The sequence below is a fragment of the Dermochelys coriacea genome, chromosome 6 (genome assembly GCF_009764565.3).
Source record: "Dermochelys coriacea isolate rDerCor1 chromosome 6, rDerCor1.pri.v4, whole genome shotgun sequence".
Taxonomy (NCBI): domain Eukaryota; kingdom Metazoa; phylum Chordata; order Testudines; family Dermochelyidae; genus Dermochelys; species Dermochelys coriacea.
In genome coordinates this window covers 3,727,370-3,743,967 of record NC_050073.1, presented here as the reverse complement: position 1 = coordinate 3,743,967, position 16,598 = coordinate 3,727,370, and the positions used below count along the sequence as shown (strand labels likewise).

Genomic DNA, 16,598 nt, shown 5'->3' with positions numbered 1-16,598 from the left:
GTTTCAGAGTAGCAGCCATGTTAGTCTGTATCCGCAAAAAGAAAAGGAGGATTTGTGGCACCTTAGAGACTAACAAATGTATTTCAGCATAAGCTTTCGTGAGCTACAGCTCACTTCATCGGATGCATCCACTGAACGCATCCGATGAAGTGAGCTATAGCTCATGAAAGCTTATGCTGAAATAAAATTTGTTAGTCTCTAAGGTGCCACAAGTCCTCCTTTTTTTCCTGTGTTAAAGATTCAACACACTCCTCTTTTCACTTAAGATAGTAGCAGCTAACAACAAGCACAGCTTAAACCTCCCAGTGATCCTCCAGCAAAACCAGTGAAGGCCAGACTTGACATTTCTGAAATTTGTAAGTTATAAAACAAACAGGAAAAAACTGATAGTAAATAGTCTTATAAGAATTCTTTATATGTCATTAAACACCTCCCCCTGCCCCCCTAAATTTAAAAAAAAATCCCTCACAGGTCACCTTTAACAGTCCACACATATCACTTCCTAGGTAGAATATCATATTTCAGAAAGTAAAAAGCATATAGAATCACATGGAATTTAGAAACAACCTTGGTTACACTTCTCTTTGTGCAGCTATCTCACAACCGTGCATGTTACAGGACGTTCTGAGTTATTCCAGGTTATGTGCTGTATGGTAAATGGTGAATCTGGCTCACTCTTGTTGAGTCTCAGTTACCTTTTTCAATGCAAGGATGTCAGGTATCAAGTAGAGATGGAGAGTTATATTTTCAGCCCTGAGTGCCCGGTAGAGCAGTGTGACACTGTGGATTGGACTAGATAGCATAGATATTCCTTTTTTCAAAATAGCTCCCAACAAGGAGAAGCTGGGGTTCTCCAGCACGGCATGGAAAGGCATCACTCGCGTTGGCTCCTCCAGTATCATCCTCCCATCAACGAAATGGGCAATTTGCATCTGGGAGACGTCAGCCTCTCCCCCTGCGAATGGATGTCAAATTGAATGAGGTTCTGATTTACCTGTTACATGACAGCAATGCCCAAGGTTTAGAGCAAGGGAGGCTCTCTTCTCAGTTATGTGGGGGAAGGGAGCCAGAGACTAGGAGTCGGGACTCTTGTCTGTTGTATAACTACTCATTGGTGCATAGTTACTACAATCAAACATATTGTAAAGGGCCTCCACTGCCTTTCCAGGAGGGGACTGAGCTGCTGATGGCCGGGTCAGCTGGCTTACAGGAGAAGTGATCTGCATCGAGTATAGTACTTCCCACCTTCTGCCCACCATGGAGAAAGGGGGAAGGAGAGGGACTGAACAGTGATTGAGTCCCAGTCTGGTTCCTGTTCTTGCCTTGGGGCAGCACAACGACACGCTGCCCCTTTATTCGGGGCCGGTAACTCCATGATTTGGCCCTCGATAAGTCCATGACCCTGCATTTTTTTTTAAACAGGTGTAGTGAATAGGAATTGGGTAGCATCTCTTTAAACTAGGCAAACTACAGCCCACGGGCCAGACCATCCTGCCCGGCCCTTGAGCTCCTGGCAGGGGAGGATAGCCCCCAGCCCCTCCCCTGCTGTTCCCCCTCCCCCGCAGCCATGCTGCCACATTGGCAGCAAGGCTGCGAGCTCCTGCTGCTCTGAGCGGCATGATAAGGGGGCAACGGCGCACGCGGCGGTGCAGGGGTTGGGTAGGGGGTCCCTGGGGGGCAGTCAGGGGACAGGGAGCAGTTGGATAGAGTGGAGGTTCTGGACCGGGGCGATCAGGGGTTGGGGAACAGGGGCAGTTGCATAGGGCATGGGAGTCCTGGGGGGTCTGTTGGGGGTGGGGGGGTGGATAGGGGCAGGGGGGCAGTCAGGGGACAGGGAGAAGAGGGGACTGGATAGGGGATGGGGTCCCATGGGGCAGTTAGAGGTGGGGGTCCCGGGAGGGGGTAGTCAGGGGACAAGGAGCAGGGGAGCAGGGTTGGATGGGTCAGGGGTTCTGAGGAGGGCAGTCAGTGGGCGGGAAGTGGGAGGGGGCAGATGGGGGGGCCAGGCTGTTTGGGGGGCACAGCCTTCTCTACCCAGCCCTCCATACAGTTTCGCAACCCCGATGTGGCCCTCGGGCCAAAAAGTTTGCCCCACCCCTGCTTTAAACCATCCGCGAGCCACACAGTTCGCCTCCTCTCTTCTGTTGCAGAAGCAACCAGAACCTGACACAGTAATAGTGCGTGGAGTGCGCACACATAGCTGGGCTTTGTATAGTGTTTTATAAATATTTATATAAAACATACAGAGCCTAGCTTCATACGCTCACTGGACACTCTGTTGCTGTGTTAGGTTCTGGTGACTTCTGCCGTAGAAGAGTGGAGGCCAGGTGGATGGCTCTCCAACTATTTAAAGGGATAAAACCCAGTTATATCCAAGCTGTATCCAAACAAACCCAGCTGTGCCCGTGTGGTTTCCTTATATTCTTAATGTTGTGTAAAGAGCAAAGACACAAATAGGAAATAAATGTCTTTAGGGGTTTCTGACTCCCACTTTTAAGAGAGAGATCAATGACTTTCTTTTGAGAGAAGCAGAGCAGAAGATACAGCCTTTGGAACCCGCGTGTTCACCTCCCTTAATTAACTATCCCCCTCCATCCCCAGCAGTCTAGCCCTCCGCACATCAGTTACTCGGTTGCCCCCCCTTAAATTTAAGTATTTCCATTGTGCTCTCTAGTTCTCAAGTTCTTAAAAGCAGAGGAGAGAGAGACAACGGCTCCCACCAGCCACCCAGCTGGCTACAGTTCTCCAAAGGGTAATACAGTGAGGCTCCACCTCTGCAAATGTAGCCCCAGGCTTTTACACTGCAGATTGGGAGTATGGTTGGGTGAAGGCCACAAACATGGGGAGCAGGAAGTGCATCTCTGCACATGTGCAGGCAGCAGGGCACAGGATGCAGTTCAGTGTCTAGAAACAGCCAGAAGAGGGGTGTGGTGGTTACCGAGCAGCCTCAGTACCTCTTCTTGGGGGTGGTACAGAAAGCCACCATTTATGGGGAGGCAGTTATGCATGTCTCACACACCCTCTCTCTGAGAGCTGAGCCCATCAGAGTGATGGGGAACATCATCACCTCAGCTCCCAGTGGCTGCGGTTCACTAATCCCGGCCAATGGGAGCTGCGGGAAGCAGTTCCTGTAGGTGAAGGGACCGCAGGGACCTTCTGGCCGCTGCTTCCCACAGCTCCCATTGGCCGGGATTGGTGAACCGCAGCCACTTGGAGCTGCGGGGCATGGGGCCGTGCCTGTGGATGGTCAACGTCAGCAAAAGAGGCCTAATGGCTGATGAAGCCGAGCTGGGGAGGAGCTGGGATAGGCCTATGAAGACAGGATGTTGGTCAGAGGAAGGCTGCAGGGAGGAGCTCTGCAGTCAGTCTGTAGACAGGAGGGGAGCTGGCCAGTTCTTGGGGGAGAGTAGACCTGGACTACTGACTCTGGCAATAAGCTGAGAGGGGAGACATGGGGAGCAGAGGAAGTCCAGGGGAACACAGAGAAGGGCCAGCACAGAGAGAAGAAAGGTAGGAAACAGCCTAGGGAAACAGCAACAGAGTCAGAGCTTGGGTGGACCATGCCTGCTGAGCAATGGGGCAGATGTTGTGAGTTCAAGTCTTCTCAAGCCATGGTTTCTAGCAGCACTTAGTGCAGAGAAGGTCTGGGGCAATCTGAAAACTCCCTGCTAGTTGGCATTATCCAGATTTTTCTTCTTTTTAGTAGTGCTTTCTCACATCCAAGCAGCCACTTACTTATGCAGTATGGTCCATGTGATGTGAGTGGGAATTGCCTTCAATATTTTTATGAATTACATAGTGTGATAAACTATTTGGCTTGGCATTGCTACCCAGTGGGTGCAGAGTGTTAAAACATTCCTCCTGGGGCAGAGCAGGAGACATGAGGTGTTTGTGTCATGTAGTTGTCTGGGCTAGTATGAATGAGCCATCAGGACTGGCTAGAACAGTCACATATCAGGCAAGGATTTGGGAAGCCAAGGGGAACCCCAGTGACTGAACGATTAACACTTAGGCTCAAGCAGGTGGAAAATGTGAACTTGGGGTTTTGTTGCAGCTGAGGACAGAGGCGTCACGTCCCTGTGCTAGGAACAGGGCTCAGGGACCCAGCAGCACTCACCTGGGCTGAGACGAAGGAACAGAGATGGGGAAAGGAAGTGAAGATGGTTCCTGCAGCCCCACAGCTCAAAGGGCAGCCCTGGATTTGGCCAGTCTGGACTATGTCTTCCCTTTTGTGACTCTGTACTAACCCAAGGGACTTCCTCATGCGTTCCACTGGACTATTCCAACCTACTCGGTTGTGAACAGGCTGCCTACTGTCACTGCAGATACTTGCTGACATGCACTGGTCCCTGAAGAGGGTAAAGGTCCCTGAACAGGTGTCTCCCTCAGTGGGACTCGCCAGGCAGAGCTCACAGTGAGGAACAGGAGGGCTGGAGCCCAGAAGCCCAGTTTTGGAGGCACTGGGGCCCCATGGCCTACCCTTTTGGAAAAGTATGAGCCCTGGAGGTCTGGCACACTGACGGGGTTCCTCTAAGGGACAGTTTACAGGCCAGGGCATAGCACAGACCATATTGGTGACAGTCCATATACACTAACTCCTGGTAAATGGGAGCACAGTACAGTCCATATCAACAGAGCTAAATCAAACCACCTCATCCAATTCTTTGTAAAGTGTCAGACACGGCTTTAGTGCATGTGATCATGACTCCATGATCATGTTGGACCCAGCAACTGTAGTAGCTTGTTACCAAGAACCAAAGGACTCAGTCCTTCAGCTTTTTGACTTTTGCCCTAGGTTCTTTTTCCTTCAGGTGCTGAAAGTCTTGGATACAGTCTCTGCTGATACTTATGGTGTTTGTGGGCGTTTGCAGCCATGGTTTGTTACAAGATCACTGAGATCTATGGGTTTATAGAGCTTTTATAGTCATCATTTGTCTGCCATACCTGCGAGGCACATGAAGTGTGGGAGGTGCACAGCTGCCACAGCCCCAGCCGGTTCCGCCCAGATGTTGAACAAAGGGCCGGCGATCATCCACTGCTGCATTTCCAGTTCTGTCTGATGACAACGCCAGGATTCATATTTGTATTGGACAATCACTGCTGCCCTCACCTCGAACCCCAGTTCAGTTTCAGAGCATCTGAAGGAGCCTGCCTGGTGGAAGTGAACCCTGCACATCAAAGGGAGAGGGATGAAGAGGGTTAAACAACACTAAATGAAAAGTGCCCATCAGTTTTATCATTCCCGTGATGGGCTGGGAAACAGGCACAGAGACTACAGGCCCCGCAGAGTGAGTGGTTGTGCGGGGACAGGATAAAAGGGGTTATTTGCCCTATTTTTTTTTAAAGAAATATTTATTTTGCTATCCAATGAGGTGCCCCCAGTATGGGTACAGGGCTCATGCTCTGTAATGCTCCACACACACTGAATTTTTATTTGAGAGAAAGGTGACTTACCAAAAAATCACATTGCTGGGTATAGAATGCAGGCGTCCCAACTCCCAGCCCCCCGCTATAACCATTAGACCCTAAACCCCAGAGCCAGGGACAGAGCGTAGGACTCCCCCTCCAATCCTACTCACTAGACCCTCCTACACTGATTGTCTAAAAGTTAACTTAGAAAAGACACTGATTTTAGCTTCTAACAAGGCAGAATCAGATCTAGACAATGTCCAGCTAAACATAGTAATGCTTCCATGCCCATTTTGACAGTCTTTAGTGTGTTAGGAGTTTGAAATATCTCCTAAAGTTTTTATAAATCTAAACAGACCCTCCCCCCATAGAGCATGTGATTTTCATAGGCTTGTAACTTGGGCTAAATTTAGGTGGATTTTCAAAGGAACAGCAAAAACCCCTTACCAAATTTGAAGTCCTTGCTCTAAACCATGGAGGTGCTAGAGCTTCTCAAGGAAACAGTTGTAAGAATTTTTCAGCATGGGCTAACATTTCCCCCTACTTTTATTTTCAGAAACAACTGAACCATTTAGCTGAAATTCCCCCCCCCCCCAAATGTATCCTTCAGTTTAAACTTTGGCAAAAATCTAAACAACTGAAAACAGTGTCTCATAATTGAGAGTGTCAGGCAACCTTAATTCTAGGTGTTACTATCAGCTCCACTTAAATAATGCCCCCAAGCTCTGACCTGTACGTTTTCTGGTTCTCCTCTGGGCCTGGCAAAATCTCTGGTTGTACTTCTGCAAAACCCTAAAACAAAGACATTTGTATTAACTTGACTCCAATAAGGTTTTTCAGCTGGATAGTTCTTGTGACAGGAAGAACTTATTAGCTAGACATGGAGTCCTGTACAAAACCTTCAGCATGCGACCTGCCCCTGCTACCAAAACTCTCTTCTAAGCTTGGATCATCTTGATTGCTGTAAGCTCATTCCCTCCAGTCCATTCAAAGTGCTGCTACCAAGTGCTGCACCTTCCTGTCTATCAGGGCCAGCATTTGCTATGGGGCACTGGGGGAGTTGGCCCCCTGACTTTTCATAGAACTATAGGCTTCATTCTGGTTTCCTCCCCTCCTCCCCCTGTTCTCAATGAGAGGCTATGGATTGTCCTTGAGCAAAGACACCCTCTTTTAAAATAGCCACCACCTTACATTGTTCCCAGGGGGAATGAAGACAAGCTGTCCTTATAGAAGATGGTGGCAGTGATATGCAGTAAGAAGATGTGTCTTTAAAATCAATTAGATTTAATCTAGAAATATAAACTCTGTTTAACTAATCACAATTGTATTGGTATTGTGTGGCATCACTCCAGGGCACAGTTAAAATTATTTGGGTGCCTTAACTGCATTTCCAAATCTTAATATATTTGGCTTTCTTGTAGCTATAACCTTAACTCTGAATGCCCTGGGTTTGCAGTGCTTGGCTTTGGAATAGTTATATGTCTGTTTGGGTTTTTTTTTTTAACCCTTAAATTACTGACACATACTTAACACTAATTCCATCTTAATGCAACTTTTGTCTGGGGAATTTTCTGTGGGGTTTCACTAATTGGCGATTTAATAACAATTTCATGTCAGTCTGTTGAGGATAGACTCCTTCTTGCTCTCTTTTCACTGTATTGACTTTACGGGTTAACAGGAGTAAAAACTCATTGTTACAGCAGTCAGCAGTTCTGACTTTAAGACACATGAGGACCTGCCCTGACAAGGAAGAAAGGGGCATTTTTACATAGTCTTGAGGAGAAGCGCAGCTAAATCATTTGTAACCTCTCAGATTATTCTTCTATTTCCTCATCCCTTGTCCCCAGCATATAAACAGAGGCAATGTATTTTCCTCTGAGTTAAACAGTGTCCCATCTGGGAGCATCCACATAGCACAGACGCACTGACAGTGTGAGATAGTGCCCAGACACCACAATGATGGGGACAGAACACACAGAGAACAAACACAATCCCCTACCTTCTCTCTGTGACAGAAGTCACATTTGTCCTTTCCCCAGGAGTCTGAAGTGGCAACTTCATTCCTGCGTCTCACTACTGCAGAAGGGAACGTATTAGGTCAGGGCAATACATCCTGAAGGCAAGACTGTCCCCAGCTCTGGAGAGATGTGTGGGGGCAGGCCAGGCACAACAGAATCCTTATACTCTTAGATGCCTAAAAAGTGAGGTTAGCACCACAACAATGTTACCCATCACTCCATAGTTACCCCTCCTCTGGTCCTTTCCTTTCCACAACTGATCCCTCGCCCTTCTACTTCCCCCTGTCTCCAATGCCAGTTTCTGCTCAGCAAGCTTGTCTCATACTGTCTGATGCTGGGGAACATACACAGAGCATGGAGGATGCGCTGACACCACCACCACCAACCATAATAATGGTCCTGGGTCACTGGAATTGACTTCTGCAATTCAGTTCCCAATCTCCATGCCTGAAAGTCCTATGAGGCCATAAAAAGTATTTAAGAGGTGAGTTAAAGCCCATTTCACCAGCCCAGTCTGTGTAGTAGCACATTACACACACACACACATAGACAGACGGATGGGCAAGGGTGACTAGTGTTAAAATAATGGCCAAATCTGTGATGGCATGAGACACTTGAGACCTTTTTTTTTTCAGCTCAGATGGAAGCTAATCCCATATTTATCACAAATATTATATTACTCATGGAGGAATTCTGTGCCACTAAGCATGCACGGTATTCATGACTGCTGCAGAATTTTTATCCACAGAAAATACATTCTGCTCAAGAATTTCTGCCTTTCGCCTACCTGAGGTCGCTGTGGTGCCAGAACAGCTGGCTGACCAGACCTAACAGGTAGCAGCTGGCTGCATTCCTTAGAGCAGCCTGTAGGTGCAGCCAGGTTGGGAAGCAGAGTGTGTGTGGGGAGTGTCACATACTGGGGTTCAGAAGGGTTAGTGGGGGGAACAGACTGGGGCATGGACTCAGGAGCTAGTGGGTGACAACACCGAGTCAGGGGCTGAATGGCAGGGGGTCTCCAGGCCACATGGGAACAGGAGGTAGAGAACTCCAGGGCCCCCAGGGGATGGGGGGGGGGTGCAGGGATACAAAGGGACAATGGCAGATGTGCCTGACTGAATGGGAGAGGCTCGGGGTCAGCCAGGGTCTGCATGAGGGAGGCTCCCCAACTCCTTAACAATCCCTTCCACCCCAAAAGAAACTGTTCCATACTTTTCCCATCCACACCTAACAACCCTCCAGATTCACTCTCAGGCTCCTTCCCTCTCCCTCAGCTCTTCCTTTACCCCAACTCTCCCAAGCCTTTGCACTGCTTCTGAGGGGTATGGGAAATATGTTTCTGTATCGTAGTTTAAATGAATTACTCAAAGTTTTGTATTAATATGCCTAGTAAGGAATCTATTTGTCAAAAAAAATTCTGAAAATTTTGATTCAGAACAGGTGAAATGTTTTATTTTGGAATTTTCAACTGAAACTAAACATTTGAACGTTCTCGAATCAAAATGTTTGATATTGTTTTGTTGAATTGACCCAAAACACTTTGTTTGGAGTCAATTCAATGTTAAACTGCATTTCCCTGGGGTGGTACACTGCTTCATTAAAGCCAGTTATCTAATGTCCTCATTTTCCCCTTTGGGCTAGGATCCTTAAGCAGGCTACATCAGGAATGATGCAGCAGCCATGTGACTCCCATAATGCAGCAAGCTGCAGGATAAGCAGGAAGATGGTATGGCATCATGGTAGATGTAGTCTGGCCAGGGAGCCCAAACCATAGTATGAATGGGGGCCCGAGCTACCACTAAGGTAATGGGCTACAACCAGGAAATGCAGCTTCATGTTGAACTGACTCAAAACATTTTGGGTCAGTTCTACAAACCAAAATATATTAATTCAGGTCAAGCCAAACCAAAATATTTTGTTTTGATTTTCCCAATGGAAAAATCAAAACGTATCAGCAAATTCAAAATGTTTCCCATGGAAACTTTTCAACAGAAAATGAAGTTTCTGCAAAATCATAAATAATTCTGATGGAAAATTTCCAATCGGGTCCCATATATAAAGGTTTCTTACGCTTGTAGATTCTCTCATGTTTGGCAAGATTGAAGCTGTCACTGAAGCTCTTCCCACATTTGGGGAAATTATAGGGTTTCTCTCCTGTGTGGATTCTTTGATGGCGGATGAGATTTGATTTCACAGTGAACCTCTTCCCACACTCAGGACAGTTGTAAGGCTTCAGTCCCAGGTGGAATCTCTCATGTCGAGCGAGGTTGGAACTGTCATTGAAGCTCTTCCCACATTTGGAGCATATATAGGGCTTTTCTCCTGTGTGGATTCTCTGATGGCGGACAAGGTTGGATCTGTCACTGAAGCTCTTCTCACATTCACCACATTTGTAGGGTTTCTCTCTAGTGTGGCTTCTCTGATGGCGAGTGAGGTTGGAGCTGTCATTGAAGCTTTTCCCGCATTTGGGGCAATTATAGGGCTTCTCTCCCGTGTGGATTCTCTGATGGCGAGCAAGGTTGGAGCTGTCGTTGAAACTTTTCCCACATTTGGGGCAATTATAGGGCTTCTCTCCTGTGTGGATTCTTTGATGGCGGATGAGGTTTGATTTCACACTGAAGCTCTTACCACACTCAGGACAGTTGTAAGGCTTCAGTCCCAGGTGGAGTCCCTCATGTTGAGCGAGCTTGGAGCTGTCATTGAAGCTCTTCCCACATTCACCACATTTGTAGGGTTTCTCTCCTGTGTGGATTCTCTGATGCCGAATAAGGTTTAATTTCCGATTGAATCCTTTCCCACAAATGGGGCATTTGTAAGGTCTCTCCTTGTCGGTAGAATTTTCCACTTTCCATTCTCTGGAATGTCTTTTGTAGGGAGTGACTTCCCCATGTCTCTCACTCACTGTGTGGGCACCTGCTGGAATGAGAAGACAACAATCAGCAACTCATGCATTTCATTCTCTCAACTCCCACCATAAAACACACTCTTTCAGTAAAGCTTATGAACTCTAGTCAGCATCTGCCCATTGCCTGTTTAGATGTAAAGTCTTTGGAGCTGGGGGCTTGTGTTTAAAACTTCACACACACACGTATGGCAGAATCTAAATAATAATAGGCCTGATTCTCCACTGCCCTGCACTTTGTATTGTTGTTTACATCTATGCAATATGGCAGTAATGTACTGCCAAGCCAGAATTCCCCACTCATGGCTATGTTCTATGTGCAAATGATATCAAAAGCACCCCAAGCCCCGTCTTACAGGAAAGGTGTTTTTCTTTTCTTTTTTGGGGTTTGGGGGGGGAGTGTTGCTTGGGGAAACATTGTATTTCCAGGGTCAGGATTAACTTCTGCTTTTGATCAGGTGATATGCAGCAGCTGGGAAGTGGAGCTCTTTGGTTTTTGGATCAAGAGGGTAGAGACAGGCAGTTTACAGCAGCTGGGAGGCAGGGTGATCAGAAAGACAACTGCAAGCAGCAGTGGATCACATTGGGATGATTGCAGGAAATGGGTGTAGAGAGATAATGAGGCAAAGGTGATGAATCAAATTACTTGTAGAAGTACACCAGGAAGTGTTAGATGCTGAGTCCTCTGCAAGCAGGTATGCTTAGGTTTATTTGTACAGTTGACTATGAGTTAATATCCGTGGGTGATTTATAACTCACAGCAGCTCTTCCCTTAGCAAATGCCTCTAGCTCTTGTTCCCAGCTACTGCCCTCTGAGGCAGAGCCCAAGGAGACAGTACATGTGTGAGAGAGAAACGGGGAGCTAGAGGCCAGGGCAGAGCTCATGTCAGGGGTGTTGAAGCGGGTCAGGACTCTGCCTCCTGCATGGAACTCTCTCTGTGTGTTTCTACAGGTCGACGTCACCCTCAGACCCCTGAGGTCCCCACGTTATCTCTCTCTCTGGGTCCTGAGTCTCTTCTTCCCCTCTTCTGCTCAGGGCCAGCCCTAGGGGTGGTTGACTGACTGCCCAAGGGTGCGGCACCATAGTCAGGGGGCCACCGTGCAGCAGCACAGAGTTGCACGCTGCTGGTGTAATGTCAGAAACTGCTCCCAGCTTGGGGGGACACCCAGATTTCTCCCTGCTTTTTCCCGGTGGAGGAACATGGGGGGAGTGAGTGGTGACACAGATACTGCTCGATTTCCCCCCCCACACACACACACACATGCCTCTGCGCCCCCCTAGAGCGCTGTGAGGGGGGGAGCAAGGGGTGATGTCAGGGCTCCCTGCATCCAGGTCACTTTCCCCACCTGGGCTGTGCTCTCCTGCCCTCCCCTTACGCAGCACAGATGGGAAAAGTGACCTGGATGCAGGGAGCCCTGATGTCGCTCTTTGCTCCCCCAACCCCTAGGAGAGCAGGATCAGCGTTGGGGGGGCAGGGGAGTGAACAGCAATTCCAGCTGCTCCCTGCATCTAGGTCACTTTCCCCACATAGGTGCAGGAGAGGGCAGGGAGGCAGGAGGAGGTGCAGGGGTTAGGGGTGCAACAGGGGGCAGGGGCAAAGGGGACAGAGTCCAGGGGTTAGGAGTGAAGGGGAGTGGGGAGTCTGGGATGCCCACAAGGGCCAGGGACAATGGGGTCATGCCGTGCCCATGGGGGCCAGGGCGCCATTTCCCCTAAGGCTGGCCCTGCTTCTGCTTTGCCACTGGGCTGAATCCAGACTCTGGATAGCTGAGCTGAGCAGAGAGAGGTGGAAAGAAGGGGGGTGGTTCCCTGACTGGGGTTAGGGAGTCGGTCAGTGCTGGGATTCTTGTCCCGCTGCGCTGTGCCCCGGGCTGGTCTCTGCTGGTGTAGGGGACGTGGCACCAAAAACATCAAACAGTCAGTCCGAGCAAACCAGCGCTGCAGATCGCCGAGGCGCGGGGTGTGGGTAACAAAGGAAACCGGCTATGGGCCCGCTGGGAGATGGGACAGAAACGAAAGTGAAAGCTGGACCCTGCGCAATGGCGGGGAAATGTGGTTTAAAACCTCTGGGCCTGATCCTGGAGGAATTTCCCAGCTGTTCCCCACTGACCTCCATGGGAGTTTTGCCTGAGCAAGGACCGAGGAAGAACAGCGGGGGGGGGGGGGGGGTCAGGATTTAGCCCAATGAGAACAGAAAGCTCCCAGCTTGTGGCATTTGTTATCGCCATGAGTTGCTTCCCTCCCACCCCCTTTTGTAGCCTGGTTCCATCCTGCAAACTCCCAGCACGTCCCATTAGAGGAGACAGGTTCTTACTCTGGCTGGGATCAGACACCAGCACTGACTGGGGAGGGGTGTGCAGGGCAGGGCACCAAATCAGGCCCCCTTGGGGTCTGATCCCTCCCTGGCTTGTTCCTTACCTGGGCTTGGTCCCCTGATGTCTCTCAGAAGCCTCTCAGTCAACTTCTTCCCATAGGGCTTCCCATAGCATCTGACCACCAGGTCACTGAGATCAATGGAGTCCGCAGGTTTTAGCCAGCCCCACGGGATGGGTTCATAGCCTTCCTTCAGAGGAGTTTTTTCCAGTAAATTTTTGAATATTGTCAACTCCCACTCCTCCAGGCTGTCCATCAGCCAAACTTGTCCTCCGCACACCATGCTGCCTCCTCTGACAGCGGCTGGCCAAGACAAACTGGACTGGAGCAACAGTGGAAGCAGCAGGAAACAATTTCACCTAGAGAGCCAGAGGGGAGAACATTTATCATATCCTGTCCCAGTACGTTCCCATTACGGCTGTGAGTGATCAGGCAGGATGTTTGTTTAAGCTTCACCTATTTGCATGAACTGGCCCCTTAAGGGTGCAATGACTGTAAGCAGGATTTCTCAACCTTTTTCTCAGAGCTTTCACCCTCCAACATGCTATAAAAACTCCCCAGCCACAACAACTATTTTTCCACATATTTAAATCAGGGCTGGCATTAGAGGGCAGCAAGCAGGGTGATTGCCTGGGGCCCCACACCACAGGGGCCCCATGAAACTAAATTGCTCAGGCTTCAGTTTCAGCCCTGGATGATAGGGCTTCAGCTCCCTGCCCTAGGCCCCAGTGAGTTTAATGATAGGTTTCAGAGTAGCCGCCGTGTTAGTCTGTATTCGCAAAAAGAAAAGGAGTACTTGTGGCACCTTAGAGACTAACAAATTTATTTGAGCATAAGCTTTCGTGCATAATAATGCATCCGATGAAGTGAGCTGTAGCTCATGAAAGTTTATGCTCAAATAAATTTGTTAGTCTCTAAGGTGCCACAAGTACTCCTTTTCTTTTGGTGAGTTTAATGCCAGCCCTGTTTGGCGGACCCCCTGAAACCTGCTTGCAACTCCCCAGGGGGGCTCAGATCCCTGGCTGAGAACTGATGCACTAAGGCAGGGGTTCCCAAACTGTGCACCGCAGACCAAAGATGGGCCACGACACCGGCCAGTGTGGTCTGCCAGTGCAACTACATTCTCCAGTCAAGCTCCTAGTAAAGCTTTAACTCCACGTGACTTGTGTAATCTATGTAAAAGTTATGTAAATGTGAGGTTTTGAGCTATATATGTTGGACAGAGTATTGAAAAAATGTTTATTTTTATTTATGTATTTATTTATATAAACCAAGCTGCAATGTCATGTTTAATTCTCACGAGTACAGTGGTGCATTTTACTGCAACATACACATGGAGTCCACCATTTATAACTGTAGAAAACAGCAAGCTGTATTTCAATCTGACAATGCTTCCTCAGCTCTCATCCCTTAATGCCCCTACTCTACTTGCGCTACATTGATGACATCTTCATCATCTGAACCCATGGAAAAGAAGCCCTTGAGGAATTCCACCTGATTTCAACAATTTCCATCCCACCATCAACCTCACCCTGGACCAGTCCACACAAGAGATCCACTTCCTGGACACTACGGTGCTAATAAGCAATGGTCACATAAACACCACCCTATACCGGAAACCTACTGACCGCTATTCCTACCTACATGCCTCCAGCTTTCATCCAGAGCATACCACACGATCCATTGTCTATAGCCAGGCTCTACGATACAACCGCATTTGCTCCAACCCCTCAGACAGAGACAAACACCTACAAGATCTCTATCCAGCAGGTGGGTATTGTAGTTGTAAGAACGCTTAAGTGAAGAAACGGTTTGACAGAGCCAGAAGAGTACCCAGAAGTCACCTACTACAGGACAGGCCCAACAAAGAAAATAACAGAACGCCACTAGCCATCACCTTCAGCCCCCAACTAAAACCTCTCCAACGCATCATCAAGGATCTACAACCTATCCTGAAGGACGATCCATCACTCTCACAGATCTCACAGATCTCAACAAAGCCCGTTGTGAACTGTGTCCACATATCTATTCAGGGGACACCATCATAGGGCCTAATCACATCAGCTACACTATCAGAGGCTCGTTCACCTGCACATCTACCAATGTGATATATGCCATCATGTGCCAGCAATGCCCCTCTGCCATGTACATTGGTCAAACTGGACAGTCTCTACGTAAAAGAATAAATGGACACAAATCAGACGTCAAGAATTATAACATTCAAAAACCAGTCGGAGAATACTTCAGTCTTTCTGGTCACTCGATTACAGACCTAAATGTGTTTCAGAGTAGCAGCCGTGTTAGTCTGTATTCGCAAAAAGAAAAGGAGTACCGGTGGCACCTTAGAGACTTACAAATTTATTAGAGCATAAGCTTTCGTGAGCTACAGCTCACTTCATCGGATGCATTTGGTGGAAAAAACAGAGGAGAGATTTGCATCCGATGAAGTGAGCTGTAGCTCACGAAAGCTTATGCTCTAATAAATTTGTTAGTCTCTAAGGTGCCACAAGTACTCCTTTTCTTTTTACCTGATCACACTGTAACCAGAGTGATGGTAACACCCATTGTTTCATGTTCTCTGTGTATATAAATCTCCCCACTGTATTTTCCACTGCATGCATCCGATGAAGTGAGCTGTAGCTCACAAAAGCTTATGCTCAAATAAATTTGTTAGTCTCTAAGGTGCCACAAGTCCTCCATATAAGCTTGTATTACTGATGTAAACATACTAAGTGGAAACCATTAAGAGTGTTTTAGAATCAATGAATTGTGAATGGGTTTATTTACCTGCAAGCCTTCCTGTGTACATGTGGGCCAGCCTGTGGGTAAATCTGCAACTTTGTTTTGTGTCCAACACAATTCTATACTCTCTCACACACCAGATGAACTGCTATAAAAATGTATAAGAATTGGAGGAAATGGCATGCCTTGGATCATGGCGGCCTGCCCAGGACTCTCTTTGGAACAGAGGATGGACTTCTCAGGACACCAGAGACCAAAGACTAATGACATCACAAAGTGGAGTTTCACATATTTGCAATTTGGAATCTTTCAATAATCCTGAGCCCTGTTTGGCTATGGTGTGGTATTCATGGACTCCCCCCACTTTGTGACTGGACTGAACCCCGACTGACCATCTGGACTTCTGACAGAAGTGGACTCTGGTATAGTATGTTTGGGGTATGAATGTGAAGTGAATGAGGTTCATTTTGTAAGCAATAAAGAGTATTCGGAGTATTATATACCAACACCGTGTCCGGTATCTGCCTGCTCCCCCATCCTGTAGGGAGGCCCCTGCTGCGGGCCTAACAACAAATATCTGTGTATGGGGTGTCTGTATGTAGTGTGTTTGTCAGTGTGTGTGCATGGATCTGGATGTGTGTGTGTGTAACTGTGTGTGTGTGTGTGTGTGTGTGTGTGTGGTATGTCTGCGGTGTAACTGAATGTGTGTGTGTCTCTGTGTTATTCTGTGTGTGCAACTGTCTCTGTGGGTGTAGGTCTGTGTGTCTCTGGTTCCATGTGCGTGGTGTGTCCTTGTGTAACTGTCTCTGTATTATGTGCATAACTGTGTGTGTGCATCACTCTTGCCACCCCTCCTGGCAGCTTCCTCTCCCTCTGCTGCCCCATCTGCTCTCACCTTCCCAGCCAGGGCACAGATGCTCTTTGCCCTCCCAATCTCCATGTCCTTGAGTGTTTGGATAACACAGGGCAACAGGAGTGAATCTGATCCCCGTGCTGCCCCCTATAGCGGCAAAACCCCTGACCCCACAAAAGGATCGCAAAAATCAGGAGCCAGAGCTGGAGCAAAACTGTTTATCTTCTAACTGAGCCCAGCCCAGTGTCGCAGAAAGGAAGAGGGTGGGACTCAGCTATATAAGAGGCGGTGCTGGCAAGAGGT

At 48.2% G+C, this 16,598-nt stretch overlaps 1 protein-coding gene across 8 annotated transcripts in view; it reads right to left on the bottom strand.

The window, feature by feature from the left end:
- LOC119856505 (NACHT, LRR and PYD domains-containing protein 1a-like) overlaps window positions 1-13,084 on the bottom strand; it is a 50,796-nt gene extending 37,712 nt beyond the window's left edge. The window contains exons 1-9 of one of the 8 annotated variants that reach the window (XM_043517247.1): window positions 12,746-13,084; window positions 9,923-10,340; window positions 9,698-9,838; window positions 9,495-9,529; window positions 7,409-7,485; window positions 6,140-6,201; window positions 4,945-5,168; window positions 4,083-4,122; window positions 696-960 (exon numbers count right to left, since the gene is read on the bottom strand). In XM_043517247.1, coding sequence (XP_043373182.1) covers window positions 696-960; window positions 4,083-4,122; window positions 4,945-5,168; window positions 6,140-6,201; window positions 7,409-7,485; window positions 9,495-9,529; window positions 9,698-9,838; window positions 9,923-10,340; window positions 12,746-12,983 — 1,500 coding nt within the window. In that variant the 5' untranslated portion in view covers window positions 12,984-13,084. Of the gene's footprint in view, window positions 1-695; window positions 961-4,082; window positions 4,123-4,944; window positions 5,169-6,139; window positions 6,202-7,408; window positions 7,486-9,494; window positions 9,579-9,697; window positions 10,341-12,745 lie in introns of all 8 variants that reach the window. The other 7 variants (XM_043517244.1, XM_043517248.1, XM_043517249.1 and 4 more) reach the window with 7 other exon arrangements.
- Between the last annotated feature and the right edge of the window lie 3,514 nt (window positions 13,085-16,598).